The sequence below is a fragment of the Culex pipiens genome, chromosome 1, assembly GCF_016801865.2.
Source record: "Culex pipiens pallens isolate TS chromosome 1, TS_CPP_V2, whole genome shotgun sequence".
Lineage (NCBI taxonomy): Eukaryota > Metazoa > Arthropoda > Insecta > Diptera > Culicidae > Culex > Culex pipiens.
The window spans coordinates 72,120,088-72,147,256 of NC_068937.1; the positions used below are offsets into that span (position 1 = coordinate 72,120,088).

General features: G+C 34.2%; 2 protein-coding genes across 5 annotated transcripts in view; both read left to right on the forward strand.

Annotated features, from left to right (window-relative positions):
- The first annotated feature begins 6,231 nt into the window (after nt 1-6,231).
- Nucleotides 6,232-27,169, forward strand: part of LOC128092492 (sideroflexin-2) — a 154,370-nt gene continuing 133,432 nt past the window's right edge. For 3 of the 4 annotated variants that reach the window (XM_052706389.1, XM_052706390.1, XM_052706392.1), the window contains exon 1: nt 6,261-6,417. The gene's annotated coding sequence lies outside the window, so the exon portion shown is untranslated. Of the gene's footprint in view, nt 6,418-27,169 lie in introns of all 4 variants that reach the window. The other variant, XM_052706394.1, reaches the window with a different exon arrangement.
- LOC120430602 (uncharacterized) lies at nt 16,926-27,133 on the forward strand. The gene is given in 4 exon segments (XM_039595706.2): nt 16,926-25,308; nt 25,311-25,880; nt 25,955-26,206; nt 26,259-27,133. Coding segments are annotated over 4 exon segments (2,208 nt in total). The 5' UTR covers nt 16,926-24,797.

A 27,169-nucleotide genomic window follows, 5' to 3' on the forward strand; every position in this document is an offset into this window, starting at 1 on the left:
CCAGCGCACCAATGATGCTATTATTCGATTACCAGCACACAAAAAAAAAAACCTGCATAATCACGACTTCGCGTCGCCACTTCCAGCGCACCAATGATGCTATTATTCGATTACCAGCACACAAAAAAAAATTACCCTGCATAATCACGACTTCGCGTCCCCACTTCCAGCGCACCAATGATGCTATTATTCGATTACCAGCACACAAAAAAAATTAACCTGCATAATCACGACTTCGCGTCCCCACTTCCAGCGCACCAATGATGCTGTTATTCGATTACCAGCACACACAAAAAAAATTAACCTGCATAATCACGACTTCGCGTCCCCACTTCCAGCGCACCAATGATGCTATTATTCGATTACCAGCACACAAAAAAAAATAACCTGCATTATCACGACTTCGCGTCCCCACTTCCAGCGCACCAATGATGCTATTATTCGATTACCAGCACACACAAAAAAATTAACCTGCATAATCACGACTTCGCGTCCCCACTTCCAGCGCACCAATGATGCTATTATTCGATTACCAGCACACAAAAAAAATTAACCTGCATAATCACGACTTCGCGTCCCCACTTCCAGCGCACCAATGATGCTGTTATTCGATTACCAGCACACACAAAAAAAATTAACCTGCATAATCACGACTTCGCGTCCCCACTTCCAGCGCACCAATGATGCTATTATTCGATTACCACAATCACTCACCCCAAACGAATAAAGACACAAAAGCACACCAAAAAATTAACCTGCATAATCACGACTTCGCGTCCCCACTTCCAGCGCACCAATGATGCTATTATTCGATTACCAGCACACCAAAAAAAATTAACCTGCATAATCACGACTTCGCATCCCCACTTCCAGCGCACCAATGATGCTATTATTCGATTACAAGCACACAAAAAAAAAAAAACCTGCATAATCACGACTTCGCGTCGCCACTTCCAGCGCACCAATGATGCTATTATTCGATTACCAGCACACAAAAAAAAATTACCCTGCATAATCACGACTTCGCGTCCCCACTTCCAGCGCACCAATGATGCTATTATTCGATTACCAGCACACAAAAAAAATTAACCTGCATAATCACGACTTCGCGTCCCCACTTCCAGCGCACCAATGATGCTGTTATTCGATTACCAGCACACACAAAAAAAATTAACCTGCATAATCACGACTTCGCGTCCCCACTTCCAGCGCACCAATGATGCTATTATTCGATTACCAGCACACAAAAAAAATAACCTGCATTATCACGACTTCGCGTCCCCACTTCCAGCGCACCAATGATGCTATTATTCGATTACCACAATCACTCACCCCAAACGAATAAAGACACAAAAGCACACCAAAAAATTAACCTGCATAATCACGACTTCGCGTCCCCACTTCCAGCGCACCAATGATGCTATTATTCGATTACCAGCACACCAAAAAAATTAACCTGCATAATCACGACTTCGCGTCCCCACTTCCAGCGCACCAATGATGCTATTATTCGATTACCAGCACACCAAAAAAATTAACCTGCATAATCACGACTTCGCGTCCCCACTTCCAGCGCACCAATGATGCTGTTATTCGATTACCAGCACACACAAAAAAAATTAACCTGCATAATCACGACTTCGCGTCCCCACTTCCAGCGCACCAATGATGCTATTATTCGATTACCAGCACACAAAAAAAAATTAACCTGCATAATCACGACTTCGCGTCCCCACTTCCAGCGCACCCACGTAAAACAATTCCATTCCATTCACGAGCAAAACAAAACCGTCGGAAAAACTGAAACGTCAGTAGAACTGTCAGTGCGCTACAACTTTCGAAGATTGTGCGAAGAAGGTGTGACTTTTCGGAAAACGAATCTGCAGAAAGTGTTTCGAAAAGTCTGCAAGAACCGATTGATCGTGAGAAGAAAAATGTCGTGGAAAATTCGTAATGGAGAAAACGCCATGTTGTGGAGAAGAAAATGGCGTCTTGTGATTTACTTGCCAACCATTGTTGTTCGGCACACGAGTTTCCGCACTTATGAACAATTTCCGGGAGAAAATGTGCGCAGAAGTTTGTAGTGCGATTCCTTTCCTGCCACAATTCGACAAACTACCCTAGTTCCACAGACTTTTGTTCGATCTCGTCAACCTTGCTTTCGGAGAGCAGTGAGACGGGAAAAAGTGGGCAAGAAGTGAGAAGTGAGATCGGCAAAAGTAAACATTGGAAGTTGGAGAAAATGCAGTTCGGTCGTCACTGCACTCGTTCGGTTGGTTCGCGAAGGAGAAAAAGTGCCAGTTTTCCGCGAAACTGCAACCGTGCAGTTCGATACGTCGTGTGGAAACGTTTCGGTCCGTGTGTGGTGCTCGGCTGAAGAAAGCCACGAGAAACAGTGTTTTGAAGTGCGATCCGCACCATCCGTAATTTGTGGAGCGACCAGGTTGAAGAACGGTGCACTTGGTGCATCGCGCGGTCGCCGAAGAATATTCTGTCCGTAGCCGAGTTTGAAGAGGACCGTAAGAAGTGCAGTGTCCGTGGAAACGGCAAGAAGGAAGCTGGGCATAAAGAAGTCCGTGTGTGATCAGCATCGGTGTGCCAGCAGTGCACACACAATCACACGCACACCCAGCTGCAGTTTGTGTTCTGCGAGCAGCAGAAAGTGCCAGTGGCGTCGTAAGGGCGCTTTTTTCTGTGCGCATTTGTTGCGAACGAGTGCGGTTTGGATGCAGCTGAGGATTGGTGCCGTGTTGCGGTGCAGTATGCATACCAGAGGCGTCGCGAGGGCGCTGATACGTGCAGCAAGAGCAACGGCGAGTTGCTGCAAATCGTTGCAGTTCCGGATCGGCGATCGACACCAGCCAGCCGGTCAAGTCAGCGCGTCAAATGCTGACAGGAGGATCCAGCTTAAAACCTCAGGGGCGGCGCGTTCGTGGTCGGACGGGCCAGAACAGCCCCCCACCACCAACCCGAGTTAAGTATTCTTTTCAATTATTCAGTTGACCAGTTGCTTAGTGCACTTCAACTCTCAGGTTCGGTGTTGCTGGATTTCTCGTCAGCTCAGCATCGGAGTGCATCGTCCGTTCTTCGAGTTGCACCTGTACCATCGTCATCTGCAGTCATCACGGCTGACCTACCGTCCCGGTCAGCACAGCGTTCGAGACCAAGTTTTCGAGGTTCCAGCACTTGGCCTTAGGGGCAGCGCCGCAAGACAGGACGGGTCTTAGCTGCTGCCCCACCGCCATCCTAAGTTATGTAGACCTTTTGTTTTGAACTCGACCAGTCGCTTAGCGCTTTCTACTTAGGTTTGGCGTGGCTGGAACCAACGATTGTAGGCGAACTCTTTCGCCATCGATGATTTCGTCGTTTACGGGCGGTCACATGGACTGCCATCTGAGACCTCGCAGTCGGACGGACTGCTGGAGGTGATTTCCTGTCTCGCGAGTCGGACGGACTCGTGGAACGTTGTTTTTGATCTGCGCTGCCTGTGCAGAAGTGCCAACGAACTTCAACAGTCGGACGGACTGACGAAGCTACCTGTCATCGTGTTGTTGGACGCGACGAGCGTCACCAGAGATTTGGTTCGGTGTTGAGCATCGGACACAACCAGTATCGAGTACGCCGCAGGCCAGTGGGCCTCCCGTACGGCTGACAAACGACGTCGGCCTCCTTGTACCTGTCGTAAGCTTCCTGTTTAGAATCTCCTCCGGGGAAGGAGATGAATTCGTGATTCAGTTGACTTGTCCACCTTGGGCATGATTCCGTTTGGACCTCCTTCGTGGTGGTAATGCTGTCGTTTTGGTTCGTCGTTCAGTGGAATTCCTGTCCGTTTTGGTCCACCATCCGGTGGAATCCCGTTTGGTCCACTTTACGATGAAATTTCCGTTTGGTCCACATCTGTGGAAATCCTGTTTGGGCCACCAGCCGGTGGAAATCCTGCCATTCCTGCATGACTTGCAGGACGGTTTCTTCCTGGGCGTTCACAGGGAACTGCTTAGCGGTTGCTCAGCTGGAGCAACAACCTGTCGTGTGAAGCCGTTCTGATGAGCCTCTGACAACCCGAACAAGGTTACCGGCCCCGTTCTTCAGCATCAGAACATTCTTCGAACGCATTTGGAAGTCACGAACCCCCACCAAGCTTACACAGTCGTTTTGGAAACCAGATTGATCTCTCCCACATTCGTGATCGACCACCAGCGTTCGGTCCCATGACGTTACCATCCGGTTTGCTCCGCAGGAGTGGACGCTTCCGTCGAACCATGCTGCGTGCGCAGCAGCATCGGTTGCCAGGCCGTGATCGGCCACCTTCCTCTCTGGGCTCGCGGTGAGGAAGTTTTCGAGTCTGCCCGCGCAAGGGGGACTACACTCCACGGACGGTGGAGTGCCGTACGAGCAACAACGACGTCATGGCAAACGGGACACCAGGTCCCACATTCGGTCTACGGTCCGCACGTTGCGTGGACATCTAGTTGAACCGGACACTCCGTTCGGTAACCAGTCTATCGGTAGAGGAAGCAGATCAACTCTGGCCAAGAAGCAGTACGAGAAGGAGAAGTCAACCAGTCGATCGGTGGCAACACGTCCACCACCAGTACCAGTAGCAGTCGTGCTCGGAGCAGCACAATCGTCAGTCGAAGAAGCCGCGCCAGCGATGCGAGCTGGGCGACGGCGTATCCAACAACGAGCCGCACCAACGCATGGCAAGCGGCATCCAGTCAGTGAGCGAACGGTTCGCTCTTGCCAACGCTAACGGCAATCGTGGTCACAGCAGCAAAGCACCAGGGGTGGCGCGTTTGTGGTCGGACGGGCCAGAACTGCCCCCCACCACCGCTCAAAGTTAAGTACCCTTGAAATCAACAGTTTGAACAGTAACTTAGCGGTCTCCCTTGAAACAGGTTGCTGTCGACGCTCGATTTGGCCATCTGTTGGTCACCAACTCCAAGAAGACATCGTCAACGGTCGCAGTTCCAGTCTGCGAAGTCCTGCCAGTAGCAGCCAACTACACCTGACTTTCCAAGAAGAAGAAAAAGAAGAATCTAGTCCATGAACACTAAAAGAACCAAGTGATTTGATCTGTGATATTAGGGTTAGTAGTTAGGGCTGTAGGACACTTTTTGAAAGCCTACCGTCGTCTTTCAAGGCGGGCGGTATGTTAACGCACAAATTGACGATTTTATAGAAAAACATTTGGACGACACTGTTGATTTAGAAGCATAAACACTGACACAATCACAGTTGAAATTCATGTACTTTTCTGTTGTATGTTTGTAGTTGTTTTAGTACATGTGCCATAATGTTTTGTTGAGTCTTCCCGGTCTAGGAGCATAGCTTGCTCAGAACCCCAAGAATCTAGACCAATTATTTCTGACCAGATGGTCGACCGGGACAGTCACCCCTCCTCAGGGGCAAGTTAAGTACTAAAGAATAAACCGTTGTTCTAACCCTGATTTAGTACCCTTTTGTGCAATAAAGTCGTCCCAAGTTATCGCGCGTTTTTGCTTACCGGATCACTAAGTTTCACCCCCGACACACAGGACCACATCCGCTACGATGTGCGTTAACAGCTATATTTGGGCATTTACCGCAACCAACAAGCAAAAGCTAATTAATAGGTTCTAACAAGGTTTTATGCCTCGGACATCAAACCTGGTGAAAATAAAAGCCGACAGTGTCAGCCCGTAGAAAGTCTTTCTGGCTTTTAATTCAATCACTAACGCATTCTACCACCTTTTGCACTTGCAATTTCAACTTTCAAACGCAGAATCATTACAAAACTCCGCGAACTGAGCGGCTCAATCAGGATCAAACACGCTACGAGACGTTCTCTTGCTTTGTTTTGGTCTCGAACTGATGATCTGTCAAAAAATATCCATGCTGTCGTCAAACAAACTAGTCCAGCTAGTTTGTTTGGTAAAAGTACGCAGAATTGTGCTGAAACACCATTATTTTTGGTAAAATCATTCCTGTCATTTATATTTGGGCTGTCAATTTTGGATAGCAAATCAGCAATCAGGGTTAGCTGTTTCACCAATCCCAAGTTAGTAAATTTACCTGTTATTTTAGCTAATTCAACCAAAAAAATCACTGTTTCACCAATTTAAAGCCAGCTAATTTGAATTGTTAAATTTTAGATGGAACTCCTTCCCGTGTAATAGGCAAAAATCGTTGCTAATTAGCTAAGAAAAAAAAAATATAAGATGTGTCTCACCCCTCGAGTTAAACTTTCCGAAGTGCCATGGTAAATTTTACAGCAACTGCACAGAAAGTTTAACGGTTTAACTCCATGTTGCAGCTTTGACAGCTCGATACGTTGTGGAAGTTTTGCACAGTGTATAGTCCAGCTTGTTTCAAAGAACGTTTGGAATTTTTTGCAGAGTTATATGTTTTAAAATAACGATCTGAACGATCTTACAACAGGTTGGAATCATATTTAAGTTTAAAATTAGTAGAATCACAACAAACAAATTACAAATATTATTTTTGTAAAAATTAGACAATAAACTATTACTATTCTACCTATCCTAGAATTGGCTTTGATCAAATTCTTATATTCAAATAGGTTATACTGTTTTATTTCAACAGTCAATTACAAACATATACAAAATAATATCTTCGATGGTCTTGATGAAATGATGATGAAAATTTTCTTTGTTTTATTTGATAACTTATAAAGTTCATTAATATTTTAAAAAAATCTGTCGGCGCTCGATGGTACATGTTTATTGATACATATTATGATACATAATATGTATCTAACATTACCGATCCACGTAGCCCAGTGGTAATGCTTCCGCCTCGTAAGCGGTAGATCGGGGTTCAAATCCCGGCTCGGACCAACACAGCTGGTGCCCACTTGGAAAATAATCTGGTAAATTTGAGTGTCCGACGCAGGCGGATGTTTATCGTGCAGAATTTTAGAATTTTAGAATTTTAGAATTTTAGAATTTTAGAATTTTAGAATTTTAGAATTTTAGAATTTTAGAATTTTAGAATTTTAGAATTTTAGAATTTTAGAATTTTAGAATTTTAGAATTTTAGAATTTTAGAATTTTAGAATTTTAGAATTTTAGAATTTTAGAATTTTAGAATTTTAGAATTTTAGAATTTTAGAATTTTAGAATTTTAGAATTTTAGAATTTTAGAATTTTAGAATTTTAGAATTTTAGAATTTTAGAATTTTAGAATTTTAGAATTTTAGAATTTTAGAATTTTAGAATTTTAGAATTTTAGAATTTTAGAATTTTAGAATTTTAGAATTTTAGAATTTTAGAATTTTAGAATTTTAGAATTTTAGAATTTTAGAATTTTAGAATTTTAGAATTTTAGAATTTTAGAATTTAGAATTTTAGAATTTTAGAATTTTAGAATTTTAGAATTTTAGAATTTTAGAATTTTAGAATTTTAGAATTTTAGAATTTTAGAATTTTAGAATTTTAGAATTTTAGAATTTTAGAATTTTAGAATTTTAGAATTTTAGAATTTTAGAATTTTAGAATTTTAGAATTTTAGAATTTTAGAATTTTAGAATTTTAGAATTTTAGAATTTTAGAATTTTAGAATTTTAGAATTTTAGAATTTTAGAATTTTAGAATTTTAGAATTTTAGAATTTTAGAATTTTAGAATTTTAGAATTTTAGAATTTTAGAATTTTAGAATTTTAGAATTTTAGAATTTTAGAATTTTAGAATTTTAGAATTTTAGAATTTTAGAATTTTAGAATTTTAGAATTTTAGAATTTTAGAATTTTAGAATTTTAGAATTTTAGAATTTTAGAATTTTAGAATTTTAGAATTTTAGAATTTTAGAATTTTAGAATTTTAGAATTTTAGAATTTTAGAATTTTAGAATTTTAGAATTTTAGAATTTTAGAATTTTAGAATTTTAGAATTTTAGAATTTTAGAATTTTAGAATTTTAGAATTTTAGAATTTTAGAATTTTAGAATTTTAGAATTTTAGAATTTTAGAATTTTAGAATTTTAGAATTTTAGAATTTAGAATTTTAGAATTTTAGAATTTTAGAATTTTAGAATTTTAGAATTTTAGAATTTTAGAATTTTAGAATTTTAGAATTTTAGAATTTTAGAATTTTAGAATTTTAGAATTTTAGAATTTTAGAATTTTAGAATTTTAGAATTTTAGAATTTTAGAATTTTAGAATTTTAGAATTTTAGAATTTTAGAATTTTAGAATTTTAGAATTTTAGAATTTTAGAATTTTAGAATTTTAGAATTTTAGAATTTTAGAATTTTAGAATTTTAGAATTTTAGAATTTTAGAATTTTAGAATTTTAGAATTTTAGAATTTTAGAATTTTAGAATTTTAGAATTTTAGAATTTTAGAATTTTAGAATTTTAGAATTTTAGAATTTTAGAATTTTAGAATTTTAGAATTTTAGAATTTTAGAATTTTAGAATTTTAGAATTTTAGAATTTTAGAATTTTAGAATTTTAGAATTTTAGAATTTTAGAATTTTAGAATTTTAGAATTTTAGAATTTTAGAATTTTAGAATTTTAGAATTTTAGAATTTTAGAATTTTAGAATTTTAGAATTTTAGAATTTTAGAATTTTAGAATTTTAGAATTTTAGAATTTTAGAATTTTAGAATTTTAGAATTTTAGAATTTTAGAATTTTAGAATTTTAGAATTTTAGAATTTTAGAATTTTAGAATTTTAGAATTTAGAATTTTAGAATTTTAGAATTTTAGAATTTTAGAATTTTAGAATTTTAGAATTTTAGAATTTTAGAATTTTAGAATTTTAGAATTTTAGAATTTTAGAATTTTAGAATTTTAGAATTTTAGAATTTTAGAATTTTAGAATTTTAGAATTTTAGAATTTTAGAATTTTAGAATTTTAGAATTTTAGAATTTTAGAATTTTAGAATTTTAGAATTTTAGAATTTTAGAATTTTAGAATTTTAGAATTTTAGAATTTTAGAATTTTAGAATTTTAGAATTTTAGAATTTTAGAATTTTAGAATTTTAGAATTTTAGAATTTTAGAATTTTAGAATTTAGAATTTTAGAATTTTAGAATTTTAGAATTTTAGAATTTTAGAATTTTAGAATTTTAGAATTTTAGAATTTTAGAATTTTAGAATTTTAGAATTTTAGAATTTTAGAATTTTAGAATTTTAGAATTTTAGAATTTTAGAATTTTAGAATTTTAGAATTTAGAATTTTAGAATTTTAGAATTTTAGAATTTTAGAATTTTAGAATTTTATAATTTGAGAATTTTAGAATTTTAGAATTTTAGAATTTTAGAATTTTAGAATTTTAGAATTTTAGAATTTTAGAATTTTAGAATTTTAGAATTTTAGAATTTTAGAATTTTAGAATTTTAGAATTTTAGAATTTTAGAATTTTAGAATTTTAGAATTTTAGAATTTTAGAATTTTAGAATTTTAGAATTTTAGAATTTTAGAATTTTAGAATTTTAGAATTTTAGAATTTTAGAATTTTAGAATTTTAGAATTTTAGAATTTAGAATTTTAGAATTTAGAAATCTAGAATTTTAGAATTTAAAATTTTAGAATTTAGAATTTTAGAATTTAGAATTTTAGAATTTAGAATTTTAGAATTTAGAATTTTAGAATTTAGAATTTTAGAATTTTAGAATTTTAGAATTTTAGAATTTTAGAATTTTAGAATTTTAGAATTTTAGAATTTTAGAATTTTAGAATTTTAGAATTTTAGAATTTTAGAATTTTAGAATTTTAGAATTTTAGAATTTTAGAATTTTAGAATTTTAGAATTTTAGAATTTTAGAATTTTAGAATTTTAGAATTTTAGAATTTTAGAATTTTAGAATTTTAGAATTTTAGAATTTTAGAATTTTAGAATTTTAGAATTTTAGAATTTTAGAATTTTAGAATTTTAGAATTTTAGAATTTTAGAATTTTAGAATTTTAGAATTTTAGAATTTTAGAATTTTAGAATTTTAGAATTTTAGAATTTTAGAATTTTAGAATTTTAGAATTTTAGAATTTTAGAATTTTAGAATTTTAGAATTTTAGAATTTTAGAATTTTAGAATTTTAGAATTTTAGAATTTTAGAATTTTAGAATTTTAGAATTTTAGAATTTTAGAATTTTAGAATTTTAGAATTTTAGAATTTAGAATTTTAGAATTTTAGAATTTTAGAATTTTAGAATTTTAGAATTTTAGAATTTTAGAATTTTAGAATTTTAGAATTTTAGAATTTTAGAATTTTAGAATTTTAGAATTTTAGAATTTTAGAATTTTAGAATTTTAGAATTTTAGAATTTTAGAATTTTTAGAATTTTAGAATTTTAGAATTTTAGAATTTTAGAATTTTAGAATTTTAGAATTTTAGAATTTTAGAATTTTATAATTTTAGAATTTTAGAATTTTAGAATTTTAGAATTTTAGAATTTTAGAATTTTAGAATTTTAGAATTTTAGAATTTTAGAATTTTAGAATTTTAGAATTTTAGAATTTTAGAATTTTAGAATTTAGAATTTTAGAATTTTAGAATTTTAGAATTTTAGAATTTTAGAATTTTAGAATTTTAGAATTTTAGAATTTTAGAATTTTAGAATTTTAGAATTTTAGAATTTTAGAATTTTAGAATTTTAGAATTTTAGAATTTTAGAATTTTAGAATTTAGAATTTTAGAATTTTAGAATTTTAGAATTTTAGAATTTTAGAATTTTAGAATTTAGAATTTTAGAATTTTAGAATTTTAGAATTTTAGAATTTTAGAATTTTAGAATTTTAGAATTTTAGAATTTTAGAATTTTAGAATTTTAGAATTTTAGAATTTTAGAATTTTAGAATTTTAGAATTTTAGAATTTTAGAATTTTAGAATTTTAGAATTTTAGAATTTTAGAATTTTAGAATTTTAGAATTTTAGAATTTTAGAATTTTAGAATTTTAGAATTTTAGAATTTTAGAATTTTAGAATTTTAGAATTTTAGAATTTTAGAATTTTAGAATTTTAGAATTTTAGAATTTTAGAATTTTAGAATTTTAGAATTTTAGAATTTTAGAATTTTAGAATTTAGAATTTAGAATTTTAGAATTTTAGAATTTTAGAATTTTAGAATTTTAGAATTTTAGAATTTTAGAATTTTAGAATTTTAGAATTTTAGAATTTTAGAATTTTAGAATTTTAGAATTTTAGAATTTTAGAATTTTAGAATTTTAGAATTTAGAATTTTAGAATTTTAGAATTTTAGAATTTTAGAATTTTAGAATTTTAGAATTTTAGAATTTTAGAATTTTAGAATTTTAGAATTTTAGAATTTTAGAATTTTAGAATTTTAGAATTTTAGAATTTTAGAATTTTAGAATTTTAGAATTTTAGAATTTTAGAATTTTAGAATTTTAGAATTTTAGAATTTTAGAATTTTAGAATTTTAGAATTTTAGAATTTTAGAATTTTAGAATTTTAGAATTTTAGAATTTTAGAATTTTAGAATTTTAGAATTTTAGAATTTTAGAATTTTAGAATTTTAGAATTTTAGAATTTAGAATTTTAGAATTTTAGAATTTTAGAATTTTAGAATTTTAGAATTTTAGAATTTTAGAATTTTAGAATTTTAGAATTTTAGAATTTTAGAATTTTAGAATTTTAGAATTTTAGAATTTTAGAATTTTAGAATTTTAGAATTTTAGAATTTTAGAATTTTAGAATTTTAGAATTTTAGAATTTTAGAATTTTAGAATTTTAGAATTTTAGAATTTTAGAATTTTAGAATTTTAGAATTTTAGAATTTTAGAATTTTAGAATTTTAGAATTTTAGAATTTTAGAATTTTAGAATTTTAGAATTTTAGAATTTTAGAATTTTAGAATTTTAGAATTTTAGAATTTTAGAATTTTAGAATTTTAGAATTTTAGAATTTTAGAATTTTAGAATTTTAGAATTTTAGAATTTTAGAATTTTAGAATTTTAGAATTTTAGAATTTTAGAATTTTAGAATTTTAGAATTTTAGAATTTTAGAATTTTAGAATTTTAGAATTTTAGAATTTTAGAATTTTAGAATTTTAGAATTTTAGAATTTTAGAATTTAGAATTTTAGAATTTTAGAATTTTAGAATTTTAGAATTTTAGAATTTTAGAATTTTAGAATTTTAGAATTTTAGAATTTTAGAATTTTAGAATTTTAGAATTTAGAATTTTAGAATTTTAGAATTTTAGAATTTTAGAATTTTAGAATTTTAGAATTTTAGAATTTTAGAATTTTAGAATTTTAGAATTTTAGAATTTTAGAATTTTAGAATTTTAGAATTTTAGAATTTTAGAATTTTAGAATTTTAGAATTTTAGAATTTTAGAATTTTAGAATTTTAGAATTTTAGAATTTTAGAATTTTAGAATTTTAGAATTTTAGAATTTTAGAATTTTAGAATTTTAGAATTTTAGAATTTTAGAATTTTAGAATTTTAGAATTTTAGAATTTTAGAATTTTAGAATTTTAGAATTTTAGAATTTTAGAATTTTAGAATTTTAGAATTTTAGAATTTTAGAATTTTAGAATTTTAGAATTTTAGAATTTTAGAATTTTAGAATTTTAGAATTTTAGAATTTTAGAATTTTAGAATTTTAGAATTTTAGAATTTTAGAATTTTAGAATTTTAGAATTTTAGAATTTTAGAATTTTAGAATTTTAGAATTTTAGAATTTTAGAATTTTAGAATTTTAGAATTTTAGAATTTTAGAATTTTAGAATTTTAGAATTTTAGAATTTTAGAATTTTAGAATTTTAGAATTTTAGAATTTTAGAATTTTAGAATTTTAGAATTTTAGAATTTTAGAATTTTAGAATTTTAGAATTTAGAATTTTAGAATTTTAGAATTTTAGAATTTTAGAATTTTAGAATTTTAGAATTTTAGAATTTTAGAATTTTAGAATTTTAGAATTTTAGAATTTTAGAATTTTAGAATTTTAGAATTTTAGAATTTTAGAATTTTAGAATTTTAGAATTTTAGAATTTTAGAATTTTAGAATTTTAGAATTTTAGAATTTTAGAATTTTAGAATTTTAGAATTTTAGAATTTTAGAATTTTAGAATTTTAGAATTTTAGAATTTTAGAATTTTAGAATTTTAGAATTTTAGAATTTTAGAATTTTAGAATTTTAGAATTTTAGAATTTTAGAATTTTAGAATTTTAGAATTTTAGAATTTTAGAATTTTAGAATTTTAGAATTTTAGAATTTTAGAATTTTAGAATTTTAGAATTTTAGAATTTTAGAATTTTAGAATTTTAGAATTTTAGAATTTTAGAATTTTAGAATTTTAGAATTTTAGAATTTTAGAATTTTAGAATTTTAGAATTTTAGAATTTTAGAATTTTAGAATTTTAGAATTTTAGAATTTTAGAATTTTAGAATTTTAGAATTTTAGAATTTTAGAATTTTAGAATTTTAGAATTTTAGAATTTTAGAATTTTAGAATTTTAGAATTTTAGAATTTTAGAATTTTAGAATTTTAGAATTTTAGAATTTTAGAATTTTAGAATTTTAGAATTTTAGAATTTTAGAATTTTAGAATTTTAGAATTTTAGAATTTTAGAATTTTAGAATTTTAGAATTTTAGAATTTTAGAATTTTAGAATTTTAGAATTTTAGAATTTTAGAATTTTAGAATTTTAGAATTTTAGAATTTTAGAATTTTAGAATTTTAGAATTTTAGAATTTTAGAATTTTAGAATTTTAGAATTTTAGAATTTTAGAATTTTAGAATTTTAGAATTTTAGAATTTTAGAATTTTAGAATTTTTAGAATTTTAGAATTTTAGAATTTTAGAATTTTAGAATTTTAGAATTTTAATTTTTTTCAATTCAATTCGGTTTTATTGGTGAATTATCAATATACAATAAGTTCTTTTGAAATACATAACAGAGTTTTGGAGTTCCTTTCAGCTGTGTGTTACATCATAATCCATTTTGGAACAATTGTTGCTTGTAGTTAAGGGGTTACCGAAAGTAAGAAAAAGATAAGAAAAAAAAACTTACTAAAATTGCAAGGGAAAGGGGATAGAAATAGAGAAAGCTTAAAACTAGGTCACATTTTTTTATCCTTTATAGATGTGCTTAATCATCAGCTCCCCGAGGGCCAGAAATTGCTCCGCCTTGTTACGGCAGGTCCGAAACCGCGTCATCATCTCCCCCGCGAGAGCAAAGAACTCCGGCAGGGTGAAGAGATCTTCCCCGGTGACTCCTTGCTGGGTCGCATCGCCGCTACCGGCAGCGACCACGCTCGCAAACGACCGCCCCCATCCAGGAGGGAACGCTGGGTTGTCCGCTGGAACCGTACGCTGGCCAGCTGCAGGAACGGCTGCGCTCGCACTTCGCTGAGGAGGGTGGGACGCTGCTGCTTTCTTCTTCCTCTTTTCCTGCTCCTCGAGGTAGGACTTCCGCGCGACGCATCCGCGGTAATTACCGGTATGGTTACCGCCGCAGTTCGCGCACTTTACGCGCGGCTTGGTTTGTTCTGCATTTTCCCCCAAGTCCGCCTTTCGTGGCAGTGCGCACACCTCCGAGAGGTGTGACTCACCGCACTTCACGCAGCGGGGCCGGAGGTTGCAGTTCCGCGAGCCGTGGCCGAATTTCTGGCATCGGTGACATTGCGCTGCGTCCGTCGGATTTTTTGAGTAAAACCGCCAGTTTACCCAAAAACCGTCCAACGCCTTAGTCCGCCGCAGGTCTTGAAGTTTGACGGTGCCGCGATCGAAGTACAACAGGTACAGTGTGTGTGTACCTGTGACTGTTGTCTTCCGCGAGAGGACTTTTATGTCTCGCGGCGTTATTCCGACACCCGAGAGGTGCTCCTTGAGGACGGAGGTCGGGCGGTCTTGGTACCCCTGCAAGACGATCTTAACAGCGGTCTTCTGCACGGGGTCGAATGTGTAGAATTTGAAGTTTTTACGCTTCAATTTCTCCACAACCAGGTCGAAGTTCTTTTGGTCAAATGTGAACACTTGCACTGACGATTTACCTATTTTGAGGCAGTACACGAGGCCTTCCAGCTGCTCGTCAACATCGTCCGCCAACGTGTCCAAAACGAAAATTGGTGGTGGTCGTCGTTCCTTTGGAGTAATTACTTTTTTTGGCGAAATCACTTTCTTCCGTGTACGACCATCGTCGTCGTCGTCGTCGGTAGTGCTACCGTCGGTGTTGTTGTTGTTGCTTTCCTCGTCACTCAGTCTCGCGAACTTGTTACTGGTGGGAATGTTGGCGGATGTTGAAGCGCCATCGGTCGACGGATTGCCGGAAGTAGCTGAACGGAGCCTAATAGGGCTGCGATCCTGGACGCGGTAATTAGCGTGTAATAACTTGGGGTCGAATCCTTTGGCGCACACACTCCCCGGCGCGATGGCGGACGACGCGGCGTTGGGTTGTTTACCTTTTTGCACACGGCCGGTAGACGAACTTCGCAGGTTTTTCGAGGCCGCACTCGAACTGCCACGGCCACGGCCGGCCCTTGGCATGCTGCAGGAGCAAACTCGCGGCTAATCCCGGTAAATTACGGCGAAGAAATTTCGAAAAAACGATGGAGCACTGAGCACTTGACTGCTGCTTGCACTCGTGCGTACACGGAGGTGATTTTAGAATTTTAGAATTTTAGAATTTTAGAATTTTAGAATTTTAGAATTTTAGAATTTTAGAATTTTAGAATTTTAGAATTTTAGAATTTTAGAATTTTAGAATTTTAGAATTTTAGAATTTTAGAATTTTAGAATTTTAGAATTTTAGAATTTTAGAATTTTAGAATTTTAGAATTTTAGAATTTTAGAATTTTAGAATTTTAGAATTTTAGAATTTTAGAATTTTAGAATTTTAGAATTTTAGAATTTTAGAATTTTAGAATTTTAGAATTTTAGAATTTTAGAATTTTAGAATTTTAGAATTTTAGAATTTTAGAATTTTAGAATTTTAGAATTTTAGAATTTTAGAATTTTAGAATTTTAGAATTTTAGAATTTTAGAATTTTAGAATTTTAGAATTTTAGAATTTTAGAATTTTAGAATTTTAGAATTTTAGAATTTTAGAATTTTAGAATTTTAGAATTTTAGAATTTTAGAATTTTAGAATTTTAGAATTTTAGAATTTTAGAATTTTAGAATTTTAGAATTTTAGAATTTTAGAATTTTAGAATTTTAGAATTTTAGAATTTTAGAATTTTAGAATTTTAGAATTTTAGAATTTTAGAATTTTAGAATTTTAGAATTTTAGAATTTTAGAATTTTAGAATTTTAGAATTTTAGAATTTTAGAATTTTAGAATTTTAGAATTTTAGAATTTTAGAATTTTAGAATTTTAGAATTTTAGAATTTTAGAATTTTAGAATTTTAGAATTTTAGAATTTTAGAATTTTAGAATTTTAGAATTTTAGAATTTTAGAATTTTAGAATTTTAGAATTTTAGAATTTTAGAATTTTAGAATTTTAGAATTTTAGAATTTTAGAATTTTAGAATTTTAGAATTTTAGAATTTTAGAATTTTAGAATTTTAGAATTTTAGAATTTTAGAATTTTAGAATTTTAGAATTTTAGAATTTTAGAATTTTAGAATTTTAGAATTTTAGAATTTTAGAATTTTAGAATTTTAGAATTTTAGAATTTTAGAATTTTAGAATTTTAGAATTTTAGAATTTTAGAATTTTAGAATTTTAGAATTTTAGAATTTTAGAATTTTAGAATTTTAGAATTTTAGAATTTTAGAATTTTAGAATTTTAGAATTTTAGAATTTTAGAATTTTAGAATTTTAGAATTTTAGAATTTTAGAATTTTAGAATTTTAGAATTTTAGAATTTTAGAATTTTAGAATTTTAGAATTTTAGAATTTTAGAATTTTAGAATTTTAGAATTTTAGAATTTTAGAATTTTAGAATTTTTAAATTTTTGAATTTTTGAATTTTTGAATTTTTGAATTTTTAAATTTTTGAATTTTTAAATTTTAAAATTTTTAAATTTTTGAATTTTTGAATTTTTGAATTTTTGAATTTTTGAATTTTTGAATTTTTGAAGAACAACATGGAATCATCAGATGAGTAGATTTGGCTGTTGCATATGAATCATTTCCGTTTTTTCACTAACTGCAACTGCTGCACTAAAAACTGGCATGCAAATACAAAATTTTGGTATTGCTTGGGCAAATACAAGCGACCAAAATGTGCCCTTGGATGCCCAGTAATTGATGGTAAAATACCATGAAATCATATCAAAATCATGTATGTGGAATACCACAGGAATACCAAAGTCTGATTTTCCAAGGGTCCAAGAATACCTTCAAAATAAAACTATGGCAATACCAAGTTTTGGTATTTAAGCAATGTTAAAAAATCCAGAAGTACTCAATTTGGTATTGAAATGGTTTTATTTTGTGGTTTTATTTTACCCTTGGAATAACATGGTTTGGTATTGTTGTGCCCTTCCACATACAAGGTTTTGGTATGATTTCATGGTATTTTACCATCTATTACTGGGCAACCAAGGGCACATTTTGGTCCCTGTCATTTGATCAAGTAATACCAAAATTTGGTATTCCCGTGTTATTTACCCCTGCTCGGGTTGGCATAAAGTTATTTGACATAATGCCGTTTGGCATAACGCCGTTTGGCATAATGGACGTTTGGCATAATGGACGTTTGGCATAAGGGACCATCCACAAACCACGTAGACACTTTTTTGGAAAACCACAACCCCCCCCCCTCGTGGACAATTGTCCATACAAAAAAAAAACTTTTTTGTATGGAGCACATCTTAGAGGGTCGGTCTTAAATTCATTTTTTTTTTGTAAAATTTGGTTTATTTTGCAGCTTAAAAGAATTACCTACATAATTGTTCAAACTTCGCAGTTTAAATGAAAATCAAGAGCGTTCACATCGATTCTTCCATTGACTGTATCAATGAAATGGATGTAGCCATTGATCAAATGAAGGAATTTTCTCCTCCTTGATGGTCCGATGTTGTGAAGCTCTGGCTTCAGGGCGTCATTGATGGTTAGTGCACGCATTCGCTGGAGAATTGGCGCTGCCACCCGCTTCAGATGAACCCACGCGGCTGCAACTCGTGGACATGTACTGAATTTGTGTTCAAGTGTTTCAGCTAGTGCCCCGCAATGGAGACAAGATGCTCCATCCGCTCGTCCAATGGTATGCATAAGCTGGCGATGTTCTGTTTTTCCATTGACCAACAGGTACAGGTCACTCCGAACTGCCGAACTAATGTTTCTTGTTGAGATATTAGTCCATATCCTGCTCCAGTCAACCGTAGGGTTTAGCCGCACGATTCTGGGAGTTTCAGTTTTGTTTATAAAGAAACTGTGAATGAGACTGGAGGACTTATTCATGCTTCAAGAGAGTTTATTCATTGTAATTCATAATTTTTAACACGATAATGTATCAATTTTCTGCTATCTCTGCGGGAATTCCATTCTGCCCTGTATTGCGTGTCGTTCTTGCTCTGTCCAGTGGGCTAGCATACAAATTCACCGTATACTTTTTGCCTTCCTCACCTCAATGAGGAAAGGCTATAAAATCACTCGAAAAATGAACTTCTTTATTCGACCTCCTAGACCCACCTTCACGTATACCTATCGACTCAGAATCAAATTCTGAACAAATGTCTGTGCGTGTGTCTGGATGTGAGTCCGTGCACCCAAAAATATGCACCCGCCCGTGTGGATCAATCGGACAGCGCACTGGACTCACAATCCAGAGGTTGCTGGTTCGAATCCCGCGGCGGGCGCTCTAAAATTTCTTTGTGTAAATATGGGTATTCGGCGCCGTCGCTCCGTGCCATACTCTCGTACACTTAGGAGTCCAGGGCGGCGAAGTCCTTGTAGATAAAAAGGAAGACACTTGTTCGCCACGCGGGTATGTTGCCGAAGAGAAACGATTCTATGACAATTTCCGGAATTCCATTTCCCGGAATGGACGTTTTCCGGAATGGACATTATCCGGAATGGACGTTTTCCGGAATGGACGATATCTGGAATGGACATTATCCGGAATGGACGTTATCCGGAATGAAATTTCCCGGAATGGACGTTTCCCGGAATGGACATTTCCCGGAAAAATGAGTTTTTTATATTACCTGATTTGACAATTAATGGAATCTTGCCAACTCGATTACTTGTGGTTAAGAATTATTTAGTTTGTACTCCGTTGGTTTGACCTAGTCACATTGAAGGAACTCGATATTTTGACAACAATATGAATGATAAATACATGAATAATAAGAAAGAAAGTAAAATGTTCGGACACGAACAATAGAAACAAGCAAGTTGACTATTGAACCAATACTTTATTAACCACCACGAGATGTAACAATGTTGATCGATAGATATTAGACAAACAATAGATGTTTTTAACATTCTTTCAACGTGTTGTTATATAATAATTTTCCCTTCTTTTGTTAATCAGTTGACTTTTGTGACTAAATTCTACCAAATTTTACCATAAAGCAGAACGATTATTTTCAAAGAAGGGAACACCTATAGAAAATAAAAGCTTTCATAAGATCAAAGTATAATGTGTATTTTCTTGAGGTTTTCCCTTCTTTCAAAAAATACAGATCTTTCATCAAAGTAAGGGAACTATACCATTTTTCATCCTATTTCTATTATTGGCCTATCAGTACTTTGATCATTAATTACAGCTTACATAAAGTGTTTAAGTAGTAATAAATAGCTCAAATAAAAGTGAGCAAGCAACTCTCCATTGTTGATACATCTGAACATTTTGATTTATTAGCGGAAAACGGCAAAAGTGATGAGAATTTGTCGAACGGCTTAGAGTGATTAAAATGGGTATATTTCCCATTTCTTTTTTTGTTAATTCTACTAAATTTTACCTAGCTTTTCGTTACAGAACTCTGCACTATAAAGAAGGATGTTTATTTTCAAAGAAGGGAAAACCTCTAGAAAATAAAAAGCTTTCAGAAAATCAAAGTATAATGTGTATTTCCCTAAGGTTTTCCCTTCTTTAAAAATTAACAGTCTTTCATCATTGTGATGGGATTTCGTGTAAGAGATTTCCCTTCTTGTGTATATCAGTTGACTTTTGTGACTAAATTCTACCAAATTTTATTATAAAGCAGAATGTTTATTTTTAATGAAGGGAAAACTTCAAGAAAGTACACGAAAAAAGAAAGTACACGTTATACCTTGATTGTCTGAAAAGCTTTCTATTAGGTTTTACACCGTGACGTCATTTGACAGCTCGTGTGCACTGTTTACATGGTCTTCGTCGATTGTCGACGAATTTCCCCGAACAAAATCGACGACCGCATCGAACTGTGCTAAGTCCATGTAAACAGTGCACTCCTTTCTAACCTCCAAATCGAGTCGGCGTAAAACCTAATTATCTTGAGGTTTTCCCTTCTTCAAACATTCTGCTTTATTTGGCAGTCAACCGATTAACACAAGAAGGAAAATCTCTTACGTGGAATCCAATCACATTGATGAAAGATCGTGTATTTTTATAGAAGGGAAAACCCCAAGAAAATGTGTATACAATGATTTTTTGAAAAGCTTTTTATTTTTTAGAGGTTTTCCCTTCTTTGAAAATAAACATGCTGCTTTATAATGCAGGGTTCTGTAACAAAAAACTAGGTAAAATTTAGTAGAATTCACAGAAAAAGAAAATTCTTATGTAAAATTCCATTACTTTGATGAAAAATCGTGTATTTTTAAAGAAGGGAAAACCTCTACAAAAAACAAATTATACTTTGATCTTATGAAAGCTTTTTATTTTATAGAGGTTTTCCCTTCTTTGAAAAAAATCATTCTGCATTATGGTAAAATTTGATAGAATTTAGTCACAAAAGTCAACTGATTAACAAAAGAAGGGAAAATTCTTATAAAACATTACATTGAAAGAATGTTAAAAACATCTAGTGTTTGTCTAATATCTATCGTTCTACATTGTTACATCTCGTGGTGGTTAATAAAGCATTACGGTTCCACAGAACAGACTATGCTAAGCACGGTCCTATCAACAGAATGATGGAAACATATAACAAATACAGTGACACAATCGATTTTACTATGACTAAATCCGCTATGAAAAAACAGTTTTATAACCAAAGAAGATAGTTTATAACTTAAATAATGTTCACCTGTAATTAGTAATTAAATAAATCTTTTCCAGTTCCTGAGGGGAACACCCATGAAGAGTACCGGGGCCGGCATTTACAAAGCGTATTCAGTGGCAGTTTTTCACTCAACTAATGCTAACATGTTTAGGTTAATGTTAACATTTCATAGGTCGCCTCCCTAAGGTGTCGTGATAAGGTCCAGTTTGTGACGATACACTACCTTCCCTTTACTAATCAATCGAATCCAGAAGGGAAAAGATCACCAGTTGTGTTGGTCCGAGCCGGGATTTGAACCCCGATGTAAAGCTTACGAGGCGGAAGCGTTACCACCAGGCTACGTGGCTCGGTCGGTCAATGTAGTCTACGTTTGTTTGACGAATAAATAAATAAATACACCCAAAATTCAGAGTCGTGAGAATCGTTCCCTCAAAATTTATTGAGGGATCAGTGCCAAAATCGAAAAAAGTGTTCATTCGTTAATAGGGACGTGGCGTTACATCGTGCTGCCACCTGGTTTTTTTAAGCGCAAGAGTGTAAAAGTGCTGAGTCATCGTCTAAAAATAGACGGCGTCCTATCTCGCCCAGCAAAATTAGGTCGATAAAGTAGTCGGTTTCGATGAGCAAAAGTGGAAAACATGGTCTAAAAATAGCGACGCCATCTCCCTATTGAAATAATAAATCTCCAACAAGTGTCATACATCGACATCTGACCACACCTTAGTCACCAAGCTGTGGTGGCCGAGGCAGTTAAGTCGTTGGGTCAAAGGTCTCTGGTTCGATTCCCGTAGTCGACACTTTTGGTTTTTTGTTTGACGGGTGAACTTTTTTTGCAAAATGAACCTCGAGAGAATAATTCTATCGCCCATCTCAAGCTGTGTTCTCTGTGTCCGTGAATGGAACCACTATTCTCTCGACTCGAGGCCATTGTTTTCTCGGACATTGCTGCCCAGTTTTGGGTGTAAAAAGTATTGGTTCAATGGTCAACGCTTGCTTATATTGTTCGTGTCCGAACATTTTACTTTCTTTCTTATTATTCATGTAAATATCATTCATATTGTTGTCAAACTATCGAGTTCCTTCAATGTGACTAGGTCAAACCAACGGGGTACAAACTAAATAATTCTTAACCACAAGTAATCGAGTAGGCAAGATTACATTCATTGTCAAATCAGGTAATATGAAAAACTCATTTTTTCCGAGAATTGTCCATTCCGGGAAACGTCCATTCCGGGAAATTTCATTCCGGATAACGTCCATTCCGGATAATGTCCATTCCGGATATCGTCCATTCCGGAAAACGTCCATTCCGGATAATGTCCATTCCGGAAAACGTCCATTCCGGGAAATGGAATTCCGGAAATTGTCATAGAATCGTACTAGCAATGGTGGCCGACAGCTATAAAGTCAACTTCGTTTTATCTCCGGACTGGCTGAACCGATTTAGACTGTTTTGGTCTCATTCGGCCCGTCTTGGGGTCCCACAAGACCCTAGTTAATATTATGATGTTTAGAAAAGTACTTCAAAAATTATGCTAAAAAAACGGTTTTAGCATAACTTCGGAAGATTGTAAAAAGGGTGGTTTTTGTAAGAAACCCGTCATGTTATATATTGTTAGAAAGGTATTTGAAAGACCTTTCCAACGCGTCCAAAAGATTGAAGATCTGACAACCCCATCAAAAGTTATGAGCACTTAAGTGTTATTTATACAATTTTTTGAGGCCGGATCTCAACTATTTTGATGAAAAGGTTGTCCAGATCTATTATGCGACCCATCGTTGGATAGGTAATCAAAAGGCCTTTCCAACGAGCCCAAAATATTGAAGATCTGACAACCCTATCAAAAGTTATAAGTACTTTAGTTTTTTTAATACTTTTTTTTTAGGCCTGATCTCAGATATTTTGATAAAAATAAGTGTTATTTATACGCTGTGTAGTGTATTCATTTTATGAATGTGAGGAAGGCACCAACCACCTAAAGGTGGATTAAGTAACGTTTTTTTAATTTAAGATTATGCAGCAGTTTCCTACAGTGGTGTACATTCAATTTTGCCTAATTTGCTAATGATTATTTGGGTGATGAAATCTTATTTCAATAAATAACCAGGTAGCAGTTATTGATCAGCGCACCAAATTCTTAAAACTTTAAAATTCGATATCTTTGGAACGAAACATATTCCTTTCTGTCGATAAGTGATTCTTATGTAAAATTGGCCGGGGAACACGATGGTGAGGTCAAATCATTAAAATAAATAGGGCTGTTTTGAGATATGACCATTTAAAGTTTTCAATTGCGCAATACAGGTAGAAAACATATTTTAATCTAAATTTTGATCACGGAAATGGATTCTACGTCCAAGTTCCTTCAAAATTGAGTCTAAGACCGACCCTCTAAGATTTGTTGTTCCTGAGTTGTCGTCGTTTGAAGATAGGGGTTTCGCTCAAAAATCGCCAAAAAGTCGATTTTTTGGGAGGGTACAAAAATGGAGGAGGTGGTCCGATTTGGATGAAATTCGGCATTTTTACATGTTTTGATAGCCTCAACAGCTCTGCCAAATTTGAGCAGAATCGGAGATGGTAATTTTCAAATTTGCATTTTTTTTCTTGCACACTTCAGGTGGAATGACCCATATTGGCGGTCATTGGCATAATGATATAAAATTTTCGAAACAATGTCAATATTGGCCTCACTTTAAAATGACCTTCTTGGTTGTGATAACTGCTGGCATAAGCTGATTTTTCCTTTCTTAAAAAAAGAAAAACTTTCTTAACTTATTTTTTCGGCTGACTAGGATTACCTGATATGGGAGCAAATCTACGAAATGGGCCGTTTTCGAACATTTTTATTTTTTGTATTTTTTTATTTGGCTCAAACTTTGGTGGGGCCTTCCCTATGACCAAAGAAACCATTTTGTGTAATTGGTTCACCCATACAAGTCTCCATACAATGTTGGCAGCTGTCCATACAAAAATGGTACGTAAATCTTTTAACAGCTGAAACTTTTGAGTGAATTTTCTGATCAATTTGGTGTCTTCGGCAAAATTGTAGGTATTGTTGAGGACTACACTCAACTCCCGGTAGTTGGTCACTTTTTCGACACTTTTTTAGTTTGTACCCCGTTGGTTGGTCAAAGTCAAACTAAAAAGTGACGAACTGCCACTTTTTACACGGCACTCACGCACACTATCAAAACAAACGTTTGATAGTGTGTGTGAACTCCGTGTAAAAGGGGTGTCAAGCTAAAAAGTGACCCCGTTCGTTTGACAACAGTTGGTGTCAAACCACCGGGGTTTGAGTGTATTGAGAAAATAGGTACACTGAAAAAAAATGCCATTTCTAGATTAACATTTGTCCACAAAACCCCAATTTCCCAATATACGTAATTTTAGATTTTCGAGATTTTTTTTATATGTTTTAGGGGACAAAACCCCGCAACTTTTGAGCTATAGAGAAGTATGGTCAAAAAATCTGCGGCCGAGTTATGATTTTTTGAAAAAAATGTGATTTTTGGAAAATTGGAAATTTATACCAAAAAAAAATTTACCTCAATTTTTTATGTAAAATCAGGGGGTGGCTCATAAAAGATGCATCCGATGTGTTCGGATGCATTGTAATGCATTTAAACTTGCCATTTTATTGCCTGCCTTTGCTAACCAAACGTCTTTCTCCTTTCCTTGCAGACTAAAATAGTGCCGTTGTACTGACTATCACAATAGCAGCAAGGATGAATGCCGAAGAAAGGGGGCAGATAAAGGAGCGGTTCTGGAAACGTGTCCAGAAGGTGATCGGTCTCGTGCCGCATCGAGTCATGGCCTTGCTGGATATGTTCGACCTGTCAGCATCGCAAGTCATCGCTGAGGCAAGTGTGGAATGGCCGAAACTCATCGAAGATGATATCAGAAAGAGTGGTGTCGAAATTTTCGATGATGCCGTAAGCCGAGGGCTCGCAAGGTCAAAGTACGATGTGTTTGGCCGGCAACAGAACGACCTGGCAACATTCAGTTTGCATGCCGCTGAAGAGGTTTCGATCAACAATGTAGGCAAATTGATCCAAAAGTACGGGATACGCCAATTCATCGAGGGCTCACCGGTACTAGCGAGACGGTGCCAAGAAATTGGTACAGACCAAGTAAATCCTATTGCTGACGATTCGAAGAAAATGCTTCTAGAGAAGTTGGCCAACTACTACCGTCAGCACGAGGAATGTGGAGTCGACCCCGACTACTTCGTAGACTTGTAGACACCGGGGACCAAGCGACAGTACGTGTTACGTGCGCAGTATGCAAGAAAACACGTCCCATGTGCAAGCGTTCTGGTGGCAATTGGGTTACGAATAATTATTACCAGCATGTTCGTACACATTTACGGGGAGTGGTCCGTAGAAGAGAAGAAGAACTGGCAAGTCTAAGTTCAGAAGAGGACACGGATAGCGATGGAGATGGCGCTCACGGGGATCGCGCTGTTGGTGGTGGCAGTGGAAGCGTTGAGGAAGCTGATGTTGGCGGTGGCAGTAGTGTAGCTTCGAGAAACGATAGCGTTGACGAAGCAGCTGTTGGCGATGGCAGTGGTGGAGCTTCGAGAAGCGGTAGCAATGAGGAAGCTGCAAATGATGGTGGCAGTAGTGCAGCTGCTATTGTCGATGGTGAAACTGTTGTTAGCAGTGGCGATGGTGGACCTGCGGAAAGCGGTAACGATGGTGCAGCTCCTGTTAGCGCTGGCGGTGATGGAGCTGCTGGTAGCGGTGTATGTCAACCGAGCAGAAAGTCGGTGGCAGACTTGATCAATCAGTATCAATACGCCGGCGAAGGTAGCAGCCGTCACCATCATCACTTGCGGGGTGGGCGTTTTCTGAGGAGTGACAACAAAACGTTGGGAAACTAGAACCACGGGACAGTGCAGCCGAATGTCCTGTGGCAACTTCCAAGGCTTATAACCTGATTAAGCTCTATGAGACCATCGCATTTAAGAGTGCATGCAAGTTACACTACACCGATGAAGAAAAGGACATGTCGTTGTATCGATACATAATGGCTGGGAAGAAGTATCATGAGTTCATGGTTGGGAATGTTCCCGGCATAAGCCTAGCTACCCTTCTAAGGCACATGGACAAACATACAACGGACATTAAAGATGGTAAGAATGTTTGGTTTAATCTTAAACCTTCATTAACTTCCTATTTTTTCAGGGGTGATCGACGCGGCGGGTCTGAAGCGTTACCTGACCGAGAACGGCTATCCGCTGACGGTGATGCTTGCGGAGGATGGGACGAGGGTTACCCCGCGTGCCCAGTACGACGAGCGAACAAACACTTTGACTGGACTAGTAGCTCCGCTTGACCACACGGGACTTCCCAAACGAAACTACTTTGACGCCAGCAATGCGCAGGATATGGCTGACAAGTTGAAAAATTGCCGACTGGCAAGCACTGCATACGTTCAACTAGCAGTACCTCTAGATCCAAATGCGGCCCCGTACGTGCTGTTCTACATGGGTACGGACAACAGCTTTACGTATGCAGATGTACTCAAGCGTTGGCTTCACACCATCGACTTGCTGAAGAAGCATGGCATCACCGTTTTTGGTATAGCTTCAGATGGGGACCCAACTCTCCTGAAGGCAATGCTCAGCATCATGCAATTGGCAGATGTACCGTGTGATGAGCTAGGTGTTAGATTTCTTTGAAAACTTGTTCAGCGCACCTATCTGTACCAAGATATAACGCACACAGTGAACAAACTAGCGCGCAAGTTGTTCAATCGCAAACGAGCGTTAATGATTGGTATATCGGTGGCTAGCGTTACCCACCTCGATGCCCTGTTGGATAAGGTTTCGAAGGACAAACACGGTCTCACGTACGGTGATCTTCACCCGACCGACCTCATGAGCTTTCGACCTACGGAAAAAGTAATGGAGGAAGCCGTTATCAACCTGTTGGAGGAACAAGTGCCTGGTAGCGAGGGCACGGTAGTGCTGCTCCGCTACATGAGCGCTATATACCGAGCATATACTGATGTATCGTTGGCGCCGATTGAAGCCATCTCAATGCTCTGGTACAGTTAATCTATGGCACAATTGTTGGGTTTAAATTAAACACCG